At 53.6% G+C, this 23,620-nt stretch overlaps 11 protein-coding genes and 1 non-coding gene across 12 annotated transcripts; 5 read left to right on the top strand and 7 right to left on the bottom strand.

Moving 5' to 3' along the window:
• Positions 1 to 211: 211 nt before the first annotated feature.
• W97_03465 (uncharacterized protein) lies at positions 212 to 3,204 on the top strand (the record flags this gene model as incomplete). Its single annotated transcript, XM_007781361.1, has 3 exons — positions 212 to 290; positions 448 to 2,713; positions 2,784 to 3,204. The coding sequence occupies 3 exons, from the start codon at positions 212 to 214 to the stop codon at positions 3,202 to 3,204; spliced, it is 2,766 nt and encodes a 921-aa protein (XP_007779551.1).
• A 289-nt stretch (positions 3,205 to 3,493) lies between these two features.
• On the bottom strand, positions 3,494 to 4,420 carry W97_03464 (F-actin-capping protein subunit beta; the record flags this gene model as incomplete). Its single annotated transcript, XM_007781360.1, has 3 exons — positions 3,494 to 3,567; positions 3,622 to 4,328; positions 4,389 to 4,420. 3 exons carry the CDS (start codon positions 4,418 to 4,420, stop codon positions 3,494 to 3,496), a joined length of 813 nt encoding a protein of 270 aa, XP_007779550.1.
• A 1,706-nt stretch (positions 4,421 to 6,126) lies between these two features.
• Positions 6,127 to 7,914, top strand: W97_03463 (uncharacterized protein; the record flags this gene model as incomplete). Its single annotated transcript, XM_007781359.1, has 4 exons — positions 6,127 to 6,297; positions 6,347 to 6,992; positions 7,049 to 7,395; positions 7,456 to 7,914. The coding sequence occupies 4 exons, from the start codon at positions 6,127 to 6,129 to the stop codon at positions 7,912 to 7,914; spliced, it is 1,623 nt and encodes a 540-aa protein (XP_007779549.1).
• Positions 7,915 to 8,455: 541 nt separating this feature from the next.
• W97_03462 (uncharacterized protein) lies at positions 8,456 to 9,049 on the bottom strand (the record flags this gene model as incomplete). Its single annotated transcript, XM_007781358.1, has 1 exon — positions 8,456 to 9,049. One exon carries the CDS (start codon positions 9,047 to 9,049, stop codon positions 8,456 to 8,458), a length of 594 nt encoding a protein of 197 aa, XP_007779548.1.
• Positions 9,050 to 9,631: 582 nt separating this feature from the next.
• W97_03461 lies at positions 9,632 to 9,733 on the bottom strand. Its single transcript has one exon. It is a non-coding gene; the product is annotated as a tRNA-Pro (tRNA).
• A 742-nt stretch (positions 9,734 to 10,475) lies between these two features.
• W97_03460 (uncharacterized protein) lies at positions 10,476 to 13,072 on the bottom strand (the record flags this gene model as incomplete). The annotated part of the gene is made up of 4 exons (XM_007781357.1): positions 10,476 to 10,848; positions 10,949 to 11,312; positions 11,365 to 12,804; positions 12,853 to 13,072. The coding sequence occupies 4 exons, from the start codon at positions 13,070 to 13,072 to the stop codon at positions 10,476 to 10,478; spliced, it is 2,397 nt and encodes a 798-aa protein (XP_007779547.1).
• Positions 13,073 to 13,944: 872 nt separating this feature from the next.
• On the bottom strand, positions 13,945 to 14,193 carry W97_03459 (uncharacterized protein; the record flags this gene model as incomplete). Its single annotated transcript, XM_007781356.1, has 1 exon — positions 13,945 to 14,193. One exon carries the CDS (start codon positions 14,191 to 14,193, stop codon positions 13,945 to 13,947), a length of 249 nt encoding a protein of 82 aa, XP_007779546.1.
• A 443-nt stretch (positions 14,194 to 14,636) lies between these two features.
• Positions 14,637 to 15,955, top strand: W97_03458 (uncharacterized protein; the record flags this gene model as incomplete). Its single annotated transcript, XM_007781355.1, has 2 exons — positions 14,637 to 14,799; positions 14,892 to 15,955. 2 exons carry the CDS (start codon positions 14,637 to 14,639, stop codon positions 15,953 to 15,955), a joined length of 1,227 nt encoding a protein of 408 aa, XP_007779545.1.
• Positions 15,956 to 16,901: 946 nt separating this feature from the next.
• Positions 16,902 to 18,743, top strand: W97_03457 (uncharacterized protein; the record flags this gene model as incomplete). The annotated part of the gene is made up of 5 exons (XM_007781354.1): positions 16,902 to 17,036; positions 17,095 to 17,383; positions 17,445 to 17,638; positions 17,689 to 18,043; positions 18,553 to 18,743. 5 exons carry the CDS (start codon positions 16,902 to 16,904, stop codon positions 18,741 to 18,743), a joined length of 1,164 nt encoding a protein of 387 aa, XP_007779544.1.
• A 78-nt stretch (positions 18,744 to 18,821) lies between these two features.
• Positions 18,822 to 19,469, bottom strand: W97_03456 (uncharacterized protein; the record flags this gene model as incomplete). Its single annotated transcript, XM_007781353.1, has 2 exons — positions 18,822 to 19,076; positions 19,254 to 19,469. 2 exons carry the CDS (start codon positions 19,467 to 19,469, stop codon positions 18,822 to 18,824), a joined length of 471 nt encoding a protein of 156 aa, XP_007779543.1.
• Positions 19,470 to 19,814: 345 nt separating this feature from the next.
• Positions 19,815 to 20,411, bottom strand: W97_03455 (uncharacterized protein; the record flags this gene model as incomplete). Its single annotated transcript, XM_007781352.1, has 2 exons — positions 19,815 to 19,931; positions 20,181 to 20,411. The coding sequence occupies 2 exons, from the start codon at positions 20,409 to 20,411 to the stop codon at positions 19,815 to 19,817; spliced, it is 348 nt and encodes a 115-aa protein (XP_007779542.1).
• A 76-nt stretch (positions 20,412 to 20,487) lies between these two features.
• Positions 20,488 to 22,640, top strand: W97_03454 (uncharacterized protein; the record flags this gene model as incomplete). The annotated part of the gene is made up of 2 exons (XM_007781351.1): positions 20,488 to 21,601; positions 22,405 to 22,640. 2 exons carry the CDS (start codon positions 20,488 to 20,490, stop codon positions 22,638 to 22,640), a joined length of 1,350 nt encoding a protein of 449 aa, XP_007779541.1.
• Positions 22,641 to 23,620: the final 980 nt, after the last annotated feature.

The raw sequence follows: 23,620 nt of genomic DNA, 5'->3' as shown, positions 1-23,620 counted from the left end.
ATATGGATGATATTCTTATGCCTGTGAGGACTATCCTCACAAAAGCTGGTAAACCTGTAAAGTAAGCATAAAACATTTGAGCGTTATGACCGCAACTTCTCTGTTATCCGTTCCACCGCTAGTGCTGTCTTCGTTAACAGAACAAGGTAAATATCTGGGAATTCTCAAGATTGCCGCGAAACCCTCTTCGCTTCCTACTCACGTCAGTTCTATGGTCACAGTCACGACAAGGAATAAAATCCGCACTTCCTATTCTACTCATACTGACTCCGAAGAGTCAGCAACCACTCGTAAGCGCTTTACGGGATAGCCGTACGCCAACGCTTCACTCTTTTAAGGACACGCTTCAGGTCCTTCAGAACCAGCCTGACATCGTTTCGCTGCGGCACGTACTGCAATATCTTGGCTCGGAAGCAGATCATGCTTCCATTCATCTCCCAAACCCAGAAGCTGCCAAGATTGTTAATACCCTAGTGTCCGTCATCTTGCCCGACTTCTGGGGTACTCTAAAGTCCAGCCAGAGCGATACCTCGGACAGACGCTTGCTCATCGCTTGCCTCACAAGCATCCTCGGAATTGGATCCATCCTCGCACGCTTGAAGCTGCTGAAGGCAGAGCTTCAAGAGAAAAAAGGCAATGCCCAGAATGTGGCCGAGCTCCTGGAAGTCCTGGACGTAGTCCTCCAACGCGATGACTTCGCACAAAAGATATGGACAGACATTAACCGATTAGAGGCGCACGCGGTTCGACGTACCATACTATGGAAAGACTTCGTCACTCAAGTCGCGTCGGGCAGAATCATATCCGCGGCGGCGCAAGCGGAAAATGCGCTCAGAGCATCAGGAGACGTGAGTCCTGGACCTTGGCTGGCAGACGGTAGTGGTTACGCAAGATGGCTCGGAAGAAGCATTGCCGCCATGGCGAAAACATTCGCAGAAAGGGATGATACAGCAACTACAGCAGCTGCGCAGCTCCTGGAGAAGTCATTTAGCCTCGGCTACACGTCCCACATTATTGAGGAAATCCACATCAATCTTTCGTTTGCACGGCCATCACTACTACGTAACCTGCGGAAAGTGACAGAGAAGCTGCGCGTCAGCGATCAGCAGCGCTTTCTCCAGACAACACTCTCCATGCTCGACAGCAAGTTTCTTCAGACCAACCTAGGCGACGGGGATGAATCGGCTGGCAAGCTTTCGAAAGCAATAGGAGGATCGGCTGCACTATTACGCGACCTTGCATCGAACAATGATCGATTACAGGACACTCTAGTCGAGTGGCTCACAGACGACAGGTCCGGCGGGTCAACGAAGCTCAGGCGTGCTGCCTTGGCCGCGCTCCAAACGGACGAAGACCGGATGCAAAGGGTAATGGAGCGGAACATGCAGCAATTTGGAGATCCGCTGTTCATCAAGCATACGCCTATCGTACAGCAAGAGGCGATCGCGCAGACACTCCTCGTGTCTTGCGGTTATGTCCACCGAGCCCTGCCGATGTTTCTCTTCACGCTGGCTCGGAGCAGTGTCCACATGAACGGAGTGTCGAACCGGCTTGCTTCGTCTTCACCTCGTACACGCTGGCTGGGCATGGTAGTGGGTATGAGCGTTTCTGGGCTTGTCGACAAGCCTGAGAATCAGATGAGGTTTGATCTTGAAGAGCTAGAGACGGTCGAGGCCAGATGGTACCGCGATTTGGTGCATGTCAACGATCGAATTGGCTCCATCAATGATCTAGCTCTTAATGTTGAACGGACAAAGGCCACATCAACTTCCGCATCGGAACAACCACTCCAGAGTGGTTCTAGGAAATCTATCAGCAAGGCCGCGCTGAGAGAACCAATCGCAAGCGTACCACGGTGTTCTCCTGCTAGGTCGTCGCACAATTATGCAATACCAGCTGGACTAAGGATCGTCGAACTATCAGATGATTCAGAAGAGGACGACTTGGTTCCATATACAAAGCCAGACTCCGATCCAGAAGACGATGATCCCGATCCAACTCTCGTACAGCGCAACAAGCCCACAGCGCCTGTCTACATCCGCGACCTGATCGTCGGTCTCAAAGACACGGAGAACTATGACCGCCATTCCCTTGCTCTTCGGACTGCGGCAAGCCTGATCCGCCGCAAGGCAAACTTCGGCACGGAAGTTACTGACCACATTGAGGAACTAGCCACGACGCTGGTAGGCCTCAACGACACGTTTGAGCTTGATGACTTCCACGAGATGCGGCAGGAAGCCATGATAGCTGTGCTTCTTGCTCAGCCCGCAAAGATGGGTCAGTGGTTCGCGAGAACTTTCTTCGAGGGAGACTACTCTATGGCTCAGCGAGTCTCCATCCTGACCACCCTTGGTCTTGGTGCAAGGGAGTTAGCAGGTTTCAAGAGCGACGACGTTCGGCCCTCCAGCACCAAGGCCGAGCCTTCTTTTCCTTCGAAAAGGTTACCGGATAAACTGCACAAGGTGTACGCGTCAGACAGCCTCACAGTCGACGCTCAGGCCAAGCGACTCGCACATACAATGATCGAGCCTATGGCGCTAACTGCAGCGGACAAACTGAGCGGACCAAACGCACTCAAAGTCCGGACGTTCTCGTCGAGAATGGAGGTGGAGAAGAAACGCACAAAAGCCATACCGAACGAACTTGCTAAGCTCGTCGCGCAGCACTTCTTCTTCCCGCTCACGGGGCGGTGGTGGACGCGGGTCCGGGCATAGTAAGCATCTTTCCGCCTTATCTTCGTCAACAGCAACCGATTACAAGTTCTGACCGTTTCATGCCTACAGCGGCAACGACAACCTCTACTTCTCCCCCATCCTTCTCCCCGCTTTCCTCAAGACTCTCTCACTTTTGCTCCACGCATCCGGCCCTTCGACACTCTCCCTCCCGCAGATGACGTCCGAGTTCTGGGATCTGCTGCTTTCAGTAAGATCAAACGCCTTGAATGATCCGGCAATTCTGGAAGCAGTACTGTTTGCGCTGCTGACGCTGCTCGACGTTAACGAAGATCAGCGCCGGCTAGCGCAAGAGCATGCTAAAGAGTTAATTGAGACGCAGGAGTGGGTGAAGCTTGTGTTTGAGAGAGTGAGTGGAGGGGATGAGGAAAGTGAGAGGGTAAGGATGTTGGCTGCGGGGGTACTGGTTAGGTGTGGGGAGATTGTGGAGAAGTTTCAGCGGCTGCTGATGGGAGACTTGGTAGGATTTTGAGGAGGCATGATGAGTGATTTGGGGGTGGGTGTGCCGTAGCGTTTCTGCGCCGGTCCTGCCCTGTGATCAAAGTTCTCCATCTAGAGGGGCACATGAGAATCATGCGGACGCCCTAATGTCACGTGATACACGTAGCTCATACCGACAACTGAAAGGAAGCGCAGGTACTTGAGTCCCGCATGGATCTTCTGATCTAATCGTTCAACAGAACAGCTAATAGCACCATCTGCTACCGCTCTTCTGTGGGGGTTGATGCTTGTGCTTTGGTGGTCTTCACAGACTTCCGTCATCACCGTGCCATCTTACTGATCATTTCGCGATGCGTCGCCTTATCCTTCTCCGTTTCCTTGATTGACGGTATGCCTAGCAGCATTTTGTTAGCGCATCCTTCCAGGATTAGACCGAGTGGAGACATACTGCGCAAATCACCAACGATATCCCTAGCTTTTCCGAAGTAGACCTCTTGCAGCAGATTCCTCATTTTGTACTCCATATCCTCAACCATCCTGCCGATGTTCGCCACGTGACTGCCATCATCCTCGACCGGCATGTCCTGCTCGATCTGCCTGACCATGTTCCCACTCAAATCCATGCTCCCTAGCGCCTCGGCCTCGGTGCCAAGATTCAGGATGACAGTGCTGGTAAGCTTGTAGTGCGCCGTCCGCGCCCGATCAAGCGCCTCAAACACGTGTATGCTATCCCAGCTCGCCGCCTTGCCCTTTCCCCCCGGCGAAACCGACTTCTTGAGCAAAACACAGCCCGCGAAGCCGTCGTCCACGTCCCAGAGATACACGCTCGAGATGCCGCCCTCAAAGTACAGCTCGCGGTAGACGTCAAACGCATCGTTGGCTTTGACTTCCATCTTCCGCACGCGCTCACTCGACATGACGGCTTCCCCATCCTCGAGCGCTGGCTCGAATTCGTTGCTCCATGGACTCCGCCAGCTGTCGCCGTCGCGATTGTAGTCGCAGCAGAGGAAGTCGCGGCCGGTTTTTGAGCACCGCTTCACGGAGAGGGGCACGTCGACGGACTCGAGGAGGTCTTCGGTCAGGGAGGGCGCGATTTGGCAGAGGAGGGAGACATTGCGGGAGGTGTCTTTGGGGTTGAGGCGGCGGAGGAGGTCGCTGGGGCGTGTTAGTAAGTGCCTGCTCAGCGGTGCATACGTCTAGGTAATTCCCGCTCACAGTGCACTGTCGAAGGGGTCTGCTGAAGCCATCGTTGCTGGGCGTTGACCCCTCCATAATATCAGCTGCGGCTCTGCGAGGTAGGTACAGGGTACATCAGCTAGGCGAGGTCACGGGATCACACCTCCTACGGGATAGATACGAAGTACTTCCGAAATCAGGCCATGCCCGAATAACCAGACTCACATCGCCAACGGTTTCTTTCTTCTGCCTCCTGACTCATGACCTGATCAAAATCTGAGGGGCTGCCCTAACCAAGATTCATTCGCTCCTCGCAGCCCTATCATCGAGCTTGGGGCTGCTTTCAGGCGGTATCTTGGTACGCCAACGTACCTCGATTTGTTCTCAGCAGGGCTGAAGCGCGCTCAAGCGGCTCTGGCGGCTCCGGAGACACGGAAATACTCGAGCTCAAGAGCAAGGAATTAAAATGAAGGCTGCGCGTCGCGCCTCTCGGCCGCATCAAACAAATGGCTCAACCGACTGGGCGGACACCCATCATGCCATGCCCAGCTGACGCCAGGAGCAACAGAGCTACGATCTGCAACAAGCGAGTTGAACTCGTGTAATCTAATATTAAAGCGCCTCCGGAGCGCCATGTCGCTGTGACGGTCGTCGTCCACATGGCAGGAACGGTCAAGCAAGTGAGCAGTGCGTTCGACGTCGTTGGTTTCCACATGGTGTGCATAAAAAGCCGCAGGGACAAATACTCCACTCGTCTTTCGTCCCTGCGGCTTTTTAAGCGCACAACGTGGTTCCATGCAACGTCAGAGCTATCGAACACGCCTCGAAGAGGTCGTTCCACGGATCGCTTGGGCGCACGCAGTCACTCGCTGAACAATCGAAGCCCCGGTGCGCACCGAGCGGAGTCGCTGGCTAACCCACAGCGACAACCGCAACCGAACGACCCGCCGATAACTTCCCGACCCGCTTGGCGCCCCGCTGATTGAAAGTGGAGGCTGGCTAACCAGAGTTCACGTAGCGAGGCCTAAGCTACTTACGATCAGTCGTTGATGCATCTCATCTGCTTCGCGCGACCAATGAAGCCCCGGCATCGTCCTCGTCGGGAGAAGCACTGGCCGGCCTGTCATGATTCCTATCTTCCAACGGGTCCTGAAACCATGTCCCATCTGATGGGAGCTGAAAAACAGCCTCCTGAAAGCGGTGGCAACCAGGCTATGGACAAGGACCGAAGGTGTGGTTTAGCGTGCGTCTGCCTGCAAGTGAGAACGCCTTCCACAGCGGCCGTTGACCATTGACAGCGCCGACAGCGGCTCGAGCTGACTCCGACGGCGGACGACATGGCGGCACGGGCAGCCCGTCAATCCGTGAGCCTTGGCCGCAGGGATCGCGAAACAAACCTTGCACGGCCCCATACCACCCACCGGGGGCCCTGGACGATAGACTCCCCAATCGGGCATCTCGGCCGAGCTAGCACCCTGTACCCTACCGGACCGTCTGGGCAGGGGCCTTCGGTACGTGTGCGCGTTACTTTTTCTGATTGCACCCCTCGTCCGTCAAAAAAGGCCGCCCTCTGCGATCGCGCAAGACGCCTCTGGCTCCCTGTGACTTCGACAGCCTTGTGGCATTACTCTAGAAAGCAAATCCAGCCGCTGGAGAATGGACTAGGAGCTTGACAGCACGAATGACCTCTATCGAACCGTCCGCGCATACCAGACTAGACATTGACGCTCCAGGCCCGTCGAGCAACGAAGTACGCATCCGTCACAACCGCGCCAGTATGGCAACTTCGTCTCGACAGAGCGATCCCATCAACGATGGAGGCAAGGATCTTTACCACGAATCCGTCGCAGAGATCATGCCCCATCCTCCACCCACTCCTCTAGACGAGGACTACGACAAACATGACGAGAAGGACATGTCTCGTATGGGCAAAAAGCAAGAACTGAGGGTATGCCCAATGTTGCAATCGGCATAGATCTCTGCTGACAAGGCGACAGAGGAATTTCCGCAGAATGTCCACGCTGAGCTTCACGTCCCTGATTATGGCAACCTGGGAATTCGTCCTGATATCCAACTTGTACGGCATGATCGACGGTGGTCTGGCCGGGCTGTTCTGGTCGTACGTCTGGACCGCCATTGGATTCGGCTTCGTTATCGCATCGTTGGCGGAAATGGCATCCATGGCGCCGACTTCTGGAGGACAGTACCATTGGGTCTCCGAATTCGCACCGCCGCAATATCAAAAGTTTCTCAGTTACATTGTGGGTTGGCAGTCGACACTGTCTTGGCAAGCGGGAACTGCGTCGGGATCATTCCTCACGGGTACCATCATTCAAGGGATGATTACCATCAACAATCCGGACTACGAACCTCAGAACTGGCACGGGACGCTGCTCATCTTCTCCATGGTTATCATCTTGTACGTCTTCAACACGTGGACTGCGGAGTGGCTGCCGGACTTCCAGAATATCCTTATGATACTCCACGTCTTCGGCTTCATTGCCGTGGTTGTCGTCTTGTGGGTATTGGGACCGCATCCACCAGCCAGTGCCGTATTCCTTGAATTCCAAGATTTCGGAGGCTGGAGTTCGATGGGCTTAAGCTTGATGGTTGGACAGATTTCCGCCATTTTCTGCCTGATTTGTACGTGCTGCGTCCGCCGTACCATGAGTTTCGACGTCAGCTAACTGCTTCCACAGGCTCTGATTCTGCAGCACACATGTCGGAAGAGGTCAAGAATGCTGGTGTCGTTGTGCCGAGGTCAATGATGTGGTCGTACATCATGAATGGCTCGCTGGGGTTTATCATGCTAGTCTCTCTTCTATTTTCCATCCCAGACGTCGAAGCTGCAATCGACGACCCCACCGGTTACCCTTTCCTCTGGGTGTTCCAGCAGACGATGCCAACGCGTGGGACGAATGTGCTTACCACCGTCATCCTTCTGCTTGTCATTGCAGGCAACATCAGTGTCAACGCTTCCACCTCAAGACAGACGTATGCTTTTGCACGCGACAGAGGCCTCGTGTTCAACGACTGGATCGCTCGTGTAAGTCAATTTCCAGCCATATTGCTGCGCCGAATATGGAAACTAAACTACGCGCGCTAGGTACACCCAAAACTTCTGGTACCAGCAAACGCCGTAACCCTCACCTGCATCTTTACCATCCTTCTCGCCCTCATCAACCTCGGCTCCACCGTGGCTTTCAATGCCATCATCTCTCTACAGCTGGTCGCGCTCATGTTCTCCTACTTCGTGTCCATTGGCTGCGTACTGTACAAGCGTATCCAGAACCCCAAGGCGCTGCCAGAATGTCGGTGGAGCCTTGGTCGTTTTGGTCCAGCAATCAACCTCGTCGCCATCCTTTACTCGGCATTCGCCTTCTTCTGGTGCTTCTGGCCGAATGAGGCGTCAGTCACTGTGGACAACTTCAATTGGGCGATCGTCATCTTCATGGGGACGTTCGTTATCTCTTTAATCATGTACTTCACTAAGGGCCGTAAGGAGTACGATGGCCCAGTCATTTCGGTGGAAGGCTTCTTGGCAGAAAGGCGGATGTTTGCTTAGTCCGTTTTGCTGTTTAATGTCTTTCTTTCTTTCTTTCTTCGTGGGGGATTCTAGAGATACCAGGTTTTAGGGCTACGGCATGTGGATGGGTTCTGTATGATAAGGGGACGAGCCCGCCACTACGTCAGCAGGGAATTGGATACGAAAATCACGATCAAAAGGGGGGTCGGTTCGGAGGTATCTTTTGCGTTTTGTATATATGCATTTGGCTACGTTCACACTGTAGAGCTGCTAGGTCGTTGGTTCGCGCCATAGCATCGATCTAGATTAGAATCCATGGCTCAATCTAATCTGAGAACTGTTTCCAATCTCAATCCGGATCATGGCACTAGCCTGAAAACGTCTTGGAATTTTGAACACGGTCATTCGGATCTCGATGCACAAACGCGGTCTTTCATAGCTGCCCGGCTGTCACCTTGACCTGCTTCCAGGTCGACGCATCCACTTCTCATCAACGCGCATGCAACTTCTCTGTACGCTGTCTCGCTCCAACTATCCCTCGTAACCACATCTAGCAATCCCATCTCGTCCCCCATCCGCATCACGACGCCTCCCCCCCATCCTTCCCCCTCACCGCCATCCACGCACTCAGCGGATCCGCCCAAACCTCCCAATGCGCAAACCTTCCCTCGTCGTCCCACTCACTCAGCCGATATATAAACGCCTCGTCCCAGCCCATGCCCGTCTGCACGCTCTCGAACCTCGCCCTGCCCACCACGCTGACGACGCCCTTCGCCGTCCCCTCTGCTGCGCCCAGGCCCGTGATCTCGGCCTCCGCGTCCACGACAAACCCCTCAGGCCCCGGGAAGGTAGCCTCGCCCATCTGCATCTTCAGCGTCTTGCCCAGCACCTCGAAATACTCGACACAGCCCTCCTTGCCGCTGAACGTCTTGCCCAGGAAGGGGAGCACAGCCGTCGCCCAGGCGGGACCGTGTTCCGTGATGCGTGGTTTGGTCGAGGTGAAGAACTTCTCGATGAGCGCGGGCGGTGCGGGTGGAGAGAGGAGGGCGCGGCAGAAGGCGTGGGCGTTTTTCCGGAGGAGCGAGGCGCGGCTGGAGGTGGGGTCGGTCGTCGTTTCTGGTGTTAGGAGTGGGAGGACTGGGTCCGAAGCTGGTGGGGCTGCTGAGTCGGACATGTTCGTGCGGTGTGTGTGGAGGATGTGAGGGCCGCTGGGGAGGGTGTTTCTTTTGTAGGTCAGTCTTGAAAGTGGTGCTGGGATCTACAAAGCTGAATTGCCTCTTGATGGAGCGCTTGAGTTAAACAGCCAGTGTGACGTCATGCGTCTTAGGAACTGATCCTTGAGGTTGGTGTTTATGAGGATGAGAGTAAGCGTGAGGCGCGAAACAAATATGGTTTGAATGCGTTTAAGTATGCTAGGCAATGTGGAGGCCAAGCCTGAAGCTACGAAGTGATAATATAGTGCGTCGCGCCGGATGAAGCTGAGGTTGCAAATGTGAATTTACCTTTACCGCTACTTTCAAGGCCAACGCTGAGTAGTTGGCGCGCTCTCTTACAAGCTCAGGCTGTTGCTATGCATATTGTCAACTGCAGGGGCAGGCTATTCTAGTGTGGAGGTGGAAGGATAGGGCCTGACGGGTTGATTCCAACGTTGAGCCCTCCACATGCAGATTTCAGGCTTCACAAAAATTTCAGGCTCCAAAAAAACTACAAAAAGATGCCCAGACCGCAAAGATGCAAGAGAAAAGGGCCAAAAGAAGGGCCTGGCCGGGATTTGAACCCGGGGCCTGTCACATTTCAGACGCTGAGCGTCCAGGCGCGGTAACCCGAAGCGACAATCATACCACTAGACCACCAGGCCGAATTTAGATATGAGAAGTCGACGATTAGGTATATATCTGTTTACCAAGGTCTTCGGTCTTGGTACCGTATTACCAAGATCACGCTTGACGCTATACAATCGCTGCGATCATCAACGAATAGTTAAATAATGGCGTTGCATCGATAAGTTGACTCAGTGACAGTCTATATCTCTGGCTTAGCCGTCAAAATAGTTCCGCTACCGTTTTGTCTACATAGATGCAGCCGGTGGCTTGATTGGCTATACCGAAGACTTTTCGGCGGCAAGAGTATTATTGAACAGATTATCGATGAGCAAACGCAGTGCATTCTGTCTAGAGTCCTGAAGCTTGCAGCAGAATTTGAGGCCTGCTGTAGGGTCTGAGGCCTGCGGTCCGTGGCCGGCGATTTGCAACACCAGCCAGTTATAACCGAGGGGCGCAAGGTGGCTCTGTACAAGACATGAGACAGCCAGCAAATGGCGATCATATCCATACTGCTTGTTCACTGAGGTATAAAGGGCTCTCTATCATCAAGTTCTCCGTCTGTTGTCATGCACTAATGGGAGGTTTCAATACCGGTTCATCGATATTCCAGCTATTAGTCGCCCAGAGACCCCAATCCTAGTCTGTGAACTACGACGTAACTAACTATTAGAATCTCGTCTTTGAGCAGGAAAACCGCATATCGTACATTTCCGACATGAGTTAACAACAACGCGTCAAGTCCCAATACCACCACCGGGATCCTGCAATCTATCCAAACTACTGATATTCAAAAATCGCAATCGCCTGCGGAAAGCCGGCCTTATTGGGTTGCTCATTGACCACGCCCACGCCATCCACTGTGACCATATTCGTCGTGCCCACAGTCGCGAGCGTGTAAATGTACACGCTCTGACTGTTGTCGATGGCGAGAATGTGCTCCTGGCAGTCGCGCATCTGGAGGCAATCGCTCTTGTAGTTCTCGAAGAACGAGTACAGGCCCGCGCCGTAGATGAGAATATACTGTGAGTTGACGATGCGCAGCGCGATGGTTTTCGGGCAGGTGGCCAGGAAACAGTTGGAGAAAGTCGGGTCGTCGTAGCGCGGGTCGGCGGGGAAGGGGGTGAGGGAGTTGGGGTTGGCTTGCATGTAGCTATGCGGAAGGAACGGGAAGGTTAACGATAGGATTCGCAGGAATTTCGCAGAGGCTCAGCTGTGGGGAAAGGGAATGAGGCAAAGGAGAATAGACTTACGCGGTTTCCGACTGGATAAGCGACATGTAAACGTTCTGGGCGTTTGCGACCTGGTAATTATACAGCACAGAGTGCTCGAAGCTGGTACCCAGCAGCCAGATACCCTTAGTAGTCTCGACCAATACGCCGCGCCCGTTGTAGATGTTGATCTGCTGGCGCAGACCCATGTCGAGCTCATGATCGGACACCCAGCCCCAGATGTTTTCCATGTACATCGAGGCAGAGGCGGTGACGTGTAAAATCATGAAAGCGCAGATGCACTCAGGGTTCACGCTGGTCTTTACCGACGGAGTCTTAAGACATCTGTCTTCCTGAAACTGTGTCCCTGCCGTGCCGCCAATGCGCCAGTGGGTGTCCCACAAGCCTGGGTCAGAGTGTCAGCTGCGGCACTGGCATAACAGGGTGAGAAGCCTTACCCGCAGTACCCTGCGCAGATGCTTCGAGGTTCCACTCCATCAAGATGGCACCCGGCGAAGGCCCCATCGTCTCAAACATGATATCGCTCATCTCCAGAGTACCGACATCGCCGGGTCTGCCCACTATGAAAACCGGCTTGGGGTTGGCCATATCCATAAAGTTTGGATTGCCCTTGATCATGATGAGGGCGAAGCACTCTCCGACGAATTTGCGGTTCGGCGGGATGAATATCTGCTTGGTCACAACGTAGGCGCCGTGATCAAAGTAGATTATCTGATCCTCCCTTGCTGTGTTAATCACCGACTGTATGATGTCTGAATCGTCCGTTACTCCGTCGCCTTTAGCGCCGCGGTCTTTCATCGAGATGAACTGTGACAGAGGTACATCTTCGTACTGCGGCTTCTTGCGCGTGAAGATTTTTCCGCTGTTGTCCAGCAGCACACTAGGCTTCGGAGGGGGGTTAACAGCCTGTTGAATGCGTGCTGCCTGCGTAGCTGGTTCGTAGCATGTCATGTTGTTGATTGATTCAGAGGCTTCGTAGCCATGATACACTCGCCCTTGAATCCATGACTGGATGATGGTCCCACCAGGATAGATTACGTTGAAATCAGGCTCAGGGCCGCTGACGGCAACCTGACAGCCCCTGCAGTCGGCATTGTCAAGAACGACTGTTCCTCCAGAATGGGGAGATGATTTAGCGTCAAAACTTGTCAGTACACCGGTAGGAACATTGTTGAACGTGGCGTCCTGAACCAAGAGGGAGCCCATGTCGCCAAGATTGGTCACCTCGATGCCGACTCCGACGTTGTTGAACGTAAAACCTATCATAGACCACGTCCAGCCCCAGTTCATGAAGATGCCGGTCTGACAATTGTTGAAGGTAAAGTTCCGGACTGTAAACTGCTGATTTCCGAAAAGGGCGCCATAGTTGCCCCCGTTGAACGTCATGTCACTCATCCAGCCTCCGGATCCGTTGTCCATGAAGATGCCGTACTGTTTGTTGTTACTACCGCCCCCTTGGACCATCTCGCACCTGATATTTTGCAGCGACGTTGCTTGGGCGACCTGCCAATGCACGCAAGCTCCTCGCCCTGGAGGTACTTCTGTGATATCAATCACAAAGTTTCGTAGCTGCCGGAAGAAGTTGTTCTGATTCTGCCACCAGTTCTTGCCGGGCTCGATATTCGGGTAGTATGGGTCGGAGTCGAAGACGCCAATGCCATAGAAGTTTGGCAGAGCTTTTACGACAGGAAGGTCAACAGCGTCGCCCACCACATGAGTGTTGTAGTACATGATAATCGGCTCCCTGACTCTGTACGTTCCGGGCGGGAAGTAGATCAGTCCAGGCTGTACAGTGCTCGATTCGCAGGTGTTGCCGCATCGATTCCCGTATAAAACCGCAAGGTTGAGCGCATCGGTGTCGTCAGTAATGCCGTCGCCTGTGGGAGTCTTAGCATCTGCCTAAAACTGAGTAACTTCCAACATACCCATAGCACCAAAATCCCTCACATTGCGGAACAGCTGGTAATCAGGGTTGGTGTTGTACGCGACCTTGCCCTGGCGTCTAATGTTCCCAAACCACCACCTCGATGACCATGTTGACTGCCTGTCCTCAAGTTCGACCATAGCCATGGACGCATTTTCTGCTGGAGAGAATGCCGCAACCTGACGTGGGATGAGCTTGTCCGTCTGCACTAGTGAGGGCATGTGTGACACACCGACAAGGCAAAGGCCACCAGGAGCAGGAGTATTCGCCATGACTGATACCGCGCCATGGCCAGAAATAGCTTTCAAGTTCTGTCTGCTTACTACTCGAAGCGATGTGCTACCGCTGCTTGTTGTGAATAAAATCCTAAGGCGCGCTGTAATGTGTGCAGTAGAGACTGTATAGGCTCAGCGGCCGGACTCAGAGACAGAAGGAGTAAAACGTGAACGAGTCGCATCAAGGACAATAACGGACGCTGGGCCAAAGGAGTCGCAGGAAAGCATCCATGCCGGCAAAGCGCGCGGCGACTCGTCGAGCGGTGTTATGGTCATTCTGCGCGTGTGGAATGCCTATGGGCGCTCCAACCCAGGTCCCCGGCTGGACTGGCCTCCTCCTTGCTCGTGTGGGTCGGATGTCAGCATAACGGGGATGGAGCTGCGGTCGATGCAAGGGACAGCAAACAGCAGTGGAATGTGGCAGACTTTGCAAGGCCACGAGGAACGGGAAGCTAGATTCTCGTATTCGGAGTGCACAGCTTGTTTAGTTGAGTGAATAGCAGCGCCACGGTTGATTCTTGTAGCACACCAAGATTAAGCTCCCTGAAAATGAGCGCTTAACACTGGAGAAACGTTCAGACCGAGCTTCTTTCTGCCTCTTCATCTCAGCTCCTGTAAAGGCGTTTGATAAGGGTATATTCTGAGATTTCATTGAGTTGCAGGATGAGCTGGGGACTAACATGAGGAATCTCAGCCATCTCGGCGGACCGTGGACAACGTTCCGTAGCGACCATGCACTGATTCCGGCCTGCCTTAACTTCAAGCCCCTAACTCCATACCATGCAGAATCTACCTGGCGGAAATGGGCATATTCTGCCTCAGGCTCGGCTTCCACCCCCCATGATCCTCTCCTCGCGCGTTCTCACATTGCGGGCCTTCTCCTGCGGCATTGGTTTAAGTTCGTCACTCGGATCAGCTCTGCTCTTGCCGTTCCTTGAGCCATCGAAAGAGGAGAGTTCCGAGCCTTGACGGTTCTGCTGAGATTGCATGCGCCGCTGCCGATTGGCTTCGTAGGCAGCAATGTCGTCGGCCGTGAGGGTGATGACCGTTGCTGGACGGCGGAGCATTTTTGAAAGCTTCCGAGAGATAGAGGGTTCTATGACTGGGTAGCGACACTAGCGTTGGCAGGTAGAGATGGTGATGTATTGTACGGATAGAGACGTGGCTTGAGGTAGGACCGGAAGGGGTGGGGCGCGTTCAGGTTGCTGGTGGTGCTGTTCAGAACCTGTTCAAGAGCGTAGCTATGCTGATGCTGTTCTGCGAAGTTAATTCGGCTTGAGAATAAGAGACATGAACTTCCATACTAGATTATGCTTAAAAAAATGGTGCCCACATGCCCCTGGGCACGGTGAGCTGGTGAAGCTGGAGCTTGAGGTAGCTCGGACGTCCCCGAAGTTCTTCCGAGATGGAGACCTCAGAAAGTTGGCAACCGCAAAGATCCAGTCTGTATCTCGCGGCTGTCAATATGTTTGTATGGCATGGGCGCCCATCAATGGGGCTAGGGAGACCCATGGGCCATGATTTAGCCAGGCTCACCGACGGTATTGCGGCGTCGCTGCGCCAATTCCACGTCTCGTCGACACGATGTGATGAAGAAAGGCATCGCAAGCCTGTCGATAGCACGGAGTCAGAGGACAGGAGTCCCTCCGACAGGGCCGGTGTGAGATATACCTGTATGTCTCTGCATGTCCGCCTAGTGACTGAGTGACCCTTGTTGCCGTCCTCGGGGTACATTCAGGAAGCTTTCCGCTTACTTGCAGTGCAGCTAAGAACTTCTCCCTGGCCGCAAAGAAACAGCTCTCCCGTGCCGCCTCCTCCGAAATCCAAGGCCTCCCCATCAACCGTCCCACCAAAACCCCGAGTACCCCTGGTCGCAGCCCTCGAGCTGGTAGTGATGGTCCATCCATTGATCTGCGAGGCATGAATGCCGGGAAAGCTCCGAATGCCACGATATCTAGAGTCTTGTCATCGCCAATACGACGGGGGAACCTAGTAGGGGGAACCCAATTGCGCTTAAGCCGCGACCAAGGCCAAGGCCGCACGAGCACCGGGGTGCGAGTGGCACAGAGCATACCAGACGGCAGAGCCGACCGAAGACCTCCCGTTGGCCGTGGCGGTACGCGAGGCCGAGCTGCTCGGGGAGGTGCTCGAGGTGGACGAAGAGGCGGCGCTGCTCGACGAGGAGCAGCAGGTGGGGAATTCGATGTTGAGGAGGATGACAAATCTGATGATAGGGACTTGTCGAAGGCATGGCCGGATGGCCTGCTCAAGGTCGTGCTGGAAGAATACGAGCAGTCACGGCCTAAGGAAGTTCAGTTCAACCCGAGCATCGCCAACAAGGAGGAGCTGCTGGGCCTGGGGGGAGCTACAGCAGCAACACCTGCCGGAGCACAAGACCTTCTCGAGGAGCGGTTCCGCCTCTTAGCTGACAGGAAGGACATGACGGCTTTTTCAGCGAGACACCGACTCGCTGGACGGTTGTTAAGCGGAAAATTGGTCAGATTCAGGGATGCAGAAGAGAAGGAAGCAGTGTTATCTATGGCGAACGAGATGGCTAAGCATGGTCCGGCCATCGATATCACCTTTGCGCCATTAGCAGACTTGGATCCCACAGTCAGGGACCCCTTGGTTGGCAGCCTCGTCGGTGGGGCTTATGAGCTCAGCGACGTGAGCGGCGGGAACAAGGAGGCTAGGACTATGGCTTCGGTCGCTCAGCATCTGGACAAGAACGGCACATATCTTGGCAAGGACAGGGACAGGCTGATGAACGTTGTCAGAGGATTATTGCCCACTTCCAGACCAGCACCATCGAATACGGCTCGAAAGTAGCGACGTGAATAGCGCATACTTGTAGATTAGGTAAAGCACTGGAAGTCCAAGAGTTTTATTGCGGGATGTCACCTAAGCACTCGAAGAGAGGAAGCATTGAGAAATAAGAGCGGGAATATAAACTACTATAGACTATTGAATATGTTGGCGAGTGCAGTTGTAAAGTCTTAGGATAATCTCAATGCAATGAGCCTCGAGTAGGTGCCATAAAACTGTGCTAGCACGTCCACCGAATCCAGGCACTCTACACTGGTTTGTCGTGAGGCATAGAATCCTCTGATATAGTGTACTCCCGAGGTCGTATATGCACCCGACACACCTGGGCAGTGACTTAGAAGTCCCGTGACTACAACCGAATGACCTGACCCACATGGATACAACTCGACTGGAAAGAACCAAACAGCGGCATTGCTGCGCGCTGCGTGCTGAAGAGATCGTAGGTGAGACGGGTGATGAGCAGCCTAACAACATAGTATACTTGAGTAATCACCCTCTTATGCCTTTTCCGGATATGTCTCGGCGAGAGCTGAGATGAGTGCTTCACAGGGAAAAGGCCAAGTGCTCCACATTCTCACATCACTGCAGACGTTAGTAGCGGAGCATCCAACGATATTGGCTGGATGAATTGCTAGGGACGAGGTGGGTATGACTTATGGCACCCGACACGCCTCGACCGCTTTGCGGCATCCTAGTAGGACGGTGATGGTCGCGGAATGCTTCACAAGCGATCCCCATTCAAGCGGCTACGGCCAACACACTTCGGTATTGAGGAATGCATCCACGCTCCACGCCTGAAGGGGGCAGCTGCTGGAATGCAGAGCTTCGATCAACAACATGGAAGGCCATGGCATCTCTCTCTTTTCTCTCATCTCGCGATACTTACAGTACGCGTCTGTCTTTCTCTTACAGTCTGTCTCTATCGCGTTGTTACTAGTCACCAGCAGCGATGCTGCCGCCGTCAGACCGTCTGAGGCGACTCGTCGTTCCTTTCCTTTCACTCGTGTCTGTTACCCTTGCTCAGTATGCTCTCATTGACGAGTATCTTCCGACCAACTTCTTCGACAAATTCAACTTCTACACGGTACGCCCTGCTCTACTAGCTATTGAAAATCTCCATCCAAATCTAATGGCGTCAACAGGGGCCGGATCCTACATGGGGACATGTCCATTACAAGAACAGGAGCTACGCACAGGACAATGGACTGATCAACACATATTCCGACCATGTGCGACTGGGTGTGGACACTACCAATCGTTGGCCGATCGGTGGCCAGGGTCGCCCTAGTGTTCGCATCTCCACGAATGCCACCTATCAACATGGTCTTTTCATTGCCGACATCAGACATATGCCTTTTGGATGTGGAACCTGGCCAGCGTATTGGATGCTGGGCCAGGGCCTAGAGAACTGGCCGGCTTACGGAGAAATTGGTCGGTTTCGTTCTCAGCCGCTCACGAGGCGTTGTTGGTAGCTGGCTTACAATGGCTTTAGACATCATCGAAGGAGCCAATTTGCAAGACAAAAACAGGATGACACTCCACACGTCCAATAATTGCACTATAGCTGGCAACAATCAGAACAGCGAGCTGGTAACCCCCAACTGCTGGTCACAAGCCGGCGGCTGCGGTGTCCGGGCGAGGACGACCGACACTTACGGAGCAGGGTTCAACACAATTGGTGGCGGAGTAGGTGGTGGTCCATGTTCTTTTCTTTCGCATAAGCTTACGAGCAGCAGGTTTACGCTATGGAATGGACATCATCATGGATTCGGATGTGGTTTTTCCCTCGCAACTCCATTCCAGCCGGTGTTACGAGCAGCACGCCCGACCCTAGTACATTTGGAGTGCCTTTGGCCAACTTCCAGGGCCCTAATACCTGTAACATCGACTCCAAATTCGTCAACCACAAGATAATCTTCAACATCGACTTCTGCGGACAATGGGCTGGTAATGCATACGCCAGTTCCGGCTGCCCATTGACCGCAAACCAAACAGGCTGGGATTCCTGCGTGTACTTCGTAGGCGATAACCCTTCGAACTTCACTGAGGCCTACTGGTCAATCAACTCCTTGAGGGTATACCAGATTCCGGGTACACCGTTTTCCTCATCAACCCTGCCAACATCGGTTTCTTCAAGCGCAGCGTTAGCGAGCACGGCGTCGGAGCCTCTAGCTCTGGGGTCCTCTGCGTCTGTCTCCACGACGTCGGCTGCATCCGGAATGCCGACCGCGGCCGCGTTGGGATGCAATATCACCTGCCCTACCGCGAACTATACAGCTTATCAAGCTACCAATTATACCTATGCAATCCTTTGCTCAGTGAGGCTTAGCGGGTCCGGAATAGGCATGGCCAGCACCCCAACACTCATCGACTGTATCAAACAATGCGATAGAACCGCGGGTTGCGAGGGCGGGTATCATAATAATATGGATGGTACGTGTACTATGGGTACTAACCTTGGCGTTTCCTTTGTCCCCGGATTCGAGCGACCTTACTTTTGGCCTTTCGTCCGCAGCAGTGTAGCTGCAGCAGCTTCAATCTCACCCACGGCTTCAGCTACGGCAGTGGGTTGCCTAAGCTCGTCCTCATCTAATCCTCAGACATCCACTTCATCTTCCTCTACTCCTCACACTACCACAACGTCAACTACCTCCTCTTCCACATCTGGAACGTCAAGCGCCGCTTTGCCAGGAAGCACGCTTACCTGTCCTGCCTCCCACGGCACGGTCTATCAAACCTTTTACAACAGATATGTATTTCATTGCCGAGTCAGCTTCGTTCATATGCCTAGAGGAGAATACTACAACATCGCTACACCATACGACTGTGCGGCTCTTTGCGATACGGTGTCTATGTGCGTAGGCGGTTATTATACTACAACGAAAACGTGTGCCTTAGCGGCCAGTTTCATGATGTACACGTACACCGACCAGAGCAGTAGGACTGACTGGACCTTCCTGCGTGATGGGCCCGGGCATTCTTCGTCGGCCGTGGCCACTATTTCTTCCAGCACCAGCTCAGTCCTTACATCTAGCTCCGTCTCATCGACCACTAGCTTGGCAGCGCAGGCGTCGGTAGCTTGCCCTGGCGCAAACAACACTATGTTTACCCCCATGGGCGGCAACTACACCTACCTGGTCAGATGTCAACTTTCGTACTTTGGAAGTGCCATTGGCAGCAGTTTTAATGGCATGTATCCGACTTTCGAATCATGTGTAAGGTTTTGTGATGAGACAGTTGACTGCATCGGGGCTACGTACGGCGACAATGCGAAGTCATGCCAAAGGAGGAGGACGCTCACGGATACAGCTGTTGCCGGATCTTCAATCTGGAGTTTCGAGCGTGCCGCTGTGCTGGGGCTTTCCAGCTCTTCTACCCTAGGAACGTCTTCAAGCACCTTAAGTTCACGTCCATCGTCTTCGCCAATTGGAAGCACCTCATCGCCAGCAAATGGACTGGGAACTTCAACATCAGCTTCGTCAGCTTCGTCATCTTCGTCATCTCCTTCGTCACCCATCGTTGCATGCGACAGCGCAAATGGTACTACTTTCGATACAGGGCCGAATGGGTACTGGATCCAGTGCAGAACGTCCTACGGGGGTGCCTCCTTGGGCGACATCAGTGTAGCAGACTTCAAAGATTGCATGATGCGGTGTGATGCAACGCCTCAGTGTGTTGCTGCGACCTACAGTAACAACTCAAAGATGTGTTACCTCAAGCCGGCCGGATTCAGCACATTTAACAACGAACCGGCTCATATCTGGAGCGCCAGGCGAGTCTTGGCGGTGATGTCTTCGTCGTCGGCATCATCTTCATCATCCTGGTCCTCTTCGTCGTTATCTCGGTCGCCTTCATCATCATCTCAGTGGTCTTCCTCGACGACCCACTTCGTTATCTCAGGAACTTCTCCGACGTCTTCAGCCGTAACCCAGTCGTCTACTCCAACTGCTCCAATCATCTTGACCTGCCCGTCCGCCAACTACACCACCGTCAATGGCAACAGCACTAGTGATGCCTTCTTCCTTTACTGCACCACATCCATGGGCGGTGGCTCAGCAGGCGACCTTAGCAATATCGACACCTTTAACGAGTGCATTAGTGCATGTGACTCGCGGCCAAGCTGCTTCGCTGCTACATACAATGTTAATGCAAAGATGTGCTACATGAAGTCTGCAGGCTTCACCATCAACAGTGGGTTCTCGTATACATGGAGCGCACGACGACTTACTCCGGTTGCCAGTTCGAGCTCCATCTCGCGATCTAGTGGGACCTCTACATCCAGCACTAGATCTTCGTCTTCTAGCAGCGCAATATCCTTGTCACCATCTTCCGGCAACGCAATGTCTTCTTCACAGGCTTCCAGCAGAGCGATGTCTTCGTCAGCGTCTTCTACAACTTTCATGTCCTCATCAATATCTTCATCTAGCGCGATGTCTCCATCATTGTCTTCTAACGGCATAATGTCCCCATCATCGTCTCCCACCCGACCATCGACTTCGTCTTCGATGTGGATTTCGACTCCGTCTTCTATATGGATGGCGACCTCATCTTCGATATCCGCTGCGACTAGTCCGGCGGCGGTGCAGTCAAGTTGTCCTAGAAGCCAAAAGCGCGGTCTTGTCTACGTTGCCTCCTCCGAGCACCCGGAGGACGATCTCATTTGGGCGCAAGATTGCGCCAACATCTCGTGGTATTACAACTATGGACACATGCCGTCCATTCCGTTCGCCAGCGATAGTGGGATTCTACGGAAGCGGCAGGCTGCCACCTCGAGTCCTATCTTGTATATCCCTATGCTTTGGGGAGACTTCCCGGGGAGTTTCCTCAGCGATACTGTAGCCCGGATACAGGCTGGGGAACGCGTGCCTTACGTACTTGGCTTCAACGAACCTGATCTCGGTTTTGACGTTGGCGGGAGCAGCATAACTCCGGCGCGAGCTGCAGAAGTGTGGGTCCAGCAACTTGAGCCACTGCGCGGTTACGGCGTCAGTCTCGGAGCACCCGCTGTCTCCGGGTCCCAAGGTGGATTTGCCTGGCTCCGGGACTGGTTTGCGGCTTGTGCAGGAAGATGCAACCCAGATTTCTTGCCAGCTCACTACTATGGCGACTTTAGTGGCCTAGCAGGTCATCTCGGACAGATCAAAGGCACCTATCCGAATTTGACTATATGGGTTACGGAATTTGCATACGCGCATAGTTCGGCAAGGAATAGTGAGATTTTCTTGAACCAGACATTGAATTACTTCGACGTAACGCTACCGCCATCGTATGGTCTGACGCACTACTCCTACTTCGGTGGATTTCGTAGTGATGTCTCAAACGTGGGAGCTGGCGCTACCCTGCTCGATGCCAACGGGAAACTCACCAACATTGGCCGGATCTATCTGGGCCAGTTTGCAGAGGACACTTTCGAAATCCAATCCGCCACCACCGCAACGCCCACAACTGGTACCTCCAGCTTAGCCCTCACGAGCTCCTCGTCTGGATCATCCTCTAGTCTTGCGATGCCTAGTCCTTCGCTCCTCTGTCCGCAGTCTAATGGCACGTCCTATCGAGTCAACGGCATCGACTTCACCATTCAATGCTACGTCGATCATTATGGAGGCAATTATCCGGGCTCACCTGTCGACGTCGATAATTTTGAAGAATGTATCGCACTCTGCGGCAATCTACCCAATTGTGTTGATGTATCTTACGACCCTGATGGACCCTGCTGGCCGAAATTGGAGTTGTGGGAACCTTCCTTCAACACCGATGTTTGGGGCGCGATAGCCCCTATGCGAGTTGCCGCCATGCCGCCGCGTAACACCTCTTCTCGGTCCTCGGCAATGATACAGGCAACGTCTCCGACATCTTTGTCAATATCATCCGCAACGCCTTCAATGTCCCCCTTATGTCCATCGAGCGCTGGCTCAATACGTAACATTAGTGGTGTTGAATTTGCAGTGAATTGTGGCTATGATTACACGGGCCTCAACCTGCCTACCGCTCCTCTTCCAGCCAATAGCTTCGAATTGTGTGTCACTCTCTGCGCGGCAGATCCATCTTGCGAGGCTGTAACATATAGAGACAATTTCTGCTATCCCAAAGGCGAAATCGGCAACACCGTCGGAGATCCCACAGTCAACGGAGCACGACGCTTTTCCAGTTTATCTACGTCTACTTCTGCAGGGATATCGTCTCCGCTCTCCTCTCCGCCAATGAGCGTATCCTGGACGGCCTCGACTTCCACCTCATTGCCTAGCATACTCAGTTGCCCAGCCTCCAACGGTCAAGTGTATACTGATGCAGGCCGTCTTTATCAAGTCGAATGCTACAGGGACCGTGACGGTCCCAATGCGGAGTTCTCTCCTCTTTACGTATCGAGCCTCATTGAGTGTATCCGAATTTGTAGCAGCACGGCTGGCTGTGTCAATGCCATTTGGCTCTTCAATGAAACAAACGGTGCCCAGACCGCGCCTTGCTACCCCAAGATAAGTCTTGGTGCTATCACGCCAAAGATGGATGTCTGGGCCGCGATTCGCTTAGATATCCCACCGCCTTCGTCAACTATGGCCGGGTCGGGAACAACTTCTTCAGCGGTAGCACCGACGGTCGGGAGTTCCTCACCATCGATGATGCCGTCTATTTCTACCTCTTCAATGAGGCCAATATCCAGCAGCACGCCATCGAGCACGATGAGGCCTAAATCACTGTCATCCACAGGGCCGGCTCTCGGAGGTCCTGCGACCACAGCAAGCCCGACCACCATCTTCGAAAGTAAGCTTTGCGATGTCTTCTAACATTGAATTCGGACCGCTAACTATTTCGACAGCAATATACACAGGCATCTGTCCTACAGGGCCGTGTCGCATTACCGTCACGCGGACATCAACGTTCTGTACTGACAAGATCATGTCAATGGATTGGACGACGTCTGCATTTATGTGCTATTCGTGTGGTGTCGCGCCTACGCTTGTAGCAGTGACCATGCCTGTCCCTATGCCAGGAATGTGCACCGCAAGACCGCCTAGGACCGTCACGTTGGATATAACCACCACTGTTACGAGCTGTCCTACGCCCCTTACGTGTCCGGCTAATCTTCCAATGACCAACCCATTTCCTACTGTACCATCGATGGCATCTCCAACGACGATGCCTTACGCTGCTACCACTACTCCCGCTTGCCCGGGCTCGGCACCTGGTTCTCCTTACAATGGCCTTATGGGCTCGCGCTGGGGCGTTTACTGCGATACTGAGCTTGCAGATTCAACCGTCGACAGCCAAAATCAGGACTCTCTCATTGCCTGCATTGCCGCATGCGACATGCATAACGTCGTCCATTTCGGGAACACGTCCATGCTGTGCGCTGGTGTTTCATACTTTAGGAATCGCCAGACTCCGAACTGCCAGCTCAAAAGAGGTGCGCAATTCAGTGAATTACACATTGGCATCGATAGTGCCAAATTACTGTCTTCTCCCCTGGAGGTCAACGAGACTCTGCCAACTAGTGTGGAGAGTTTCTCGTACAACTCGATGGCCACGGCGACCTTTACCACTGTGGTTTATGTTCCTTCAACTACAATTACTACGACTGCCTCTGGAACTACCGGATCGGTGTGCATCGAAAGCCAAGGCGTGACTATTATTCCTTCATTCCCGCCTGGCTCAATAGTGTCCATGCCGTCT

Source organism: Coniosporium apollinis, assembly GCF_000281105.1.
Source record: "Coniosporium apollinis CBS 100218 chromosome Unknown supercont1.14, whole genome shotgun sequence".
Classification (NCBI taxonomy): domain Eukaryota; kingdom Fungi; phylum Ascomycota; class Dothideomycetes; genus Coniosporium; species Coniosporium apollinis.
Note: the sequence above shows the minus strand (reverse complement) of the source record. Positions and strands in the feature narration are given on the sequence as shown.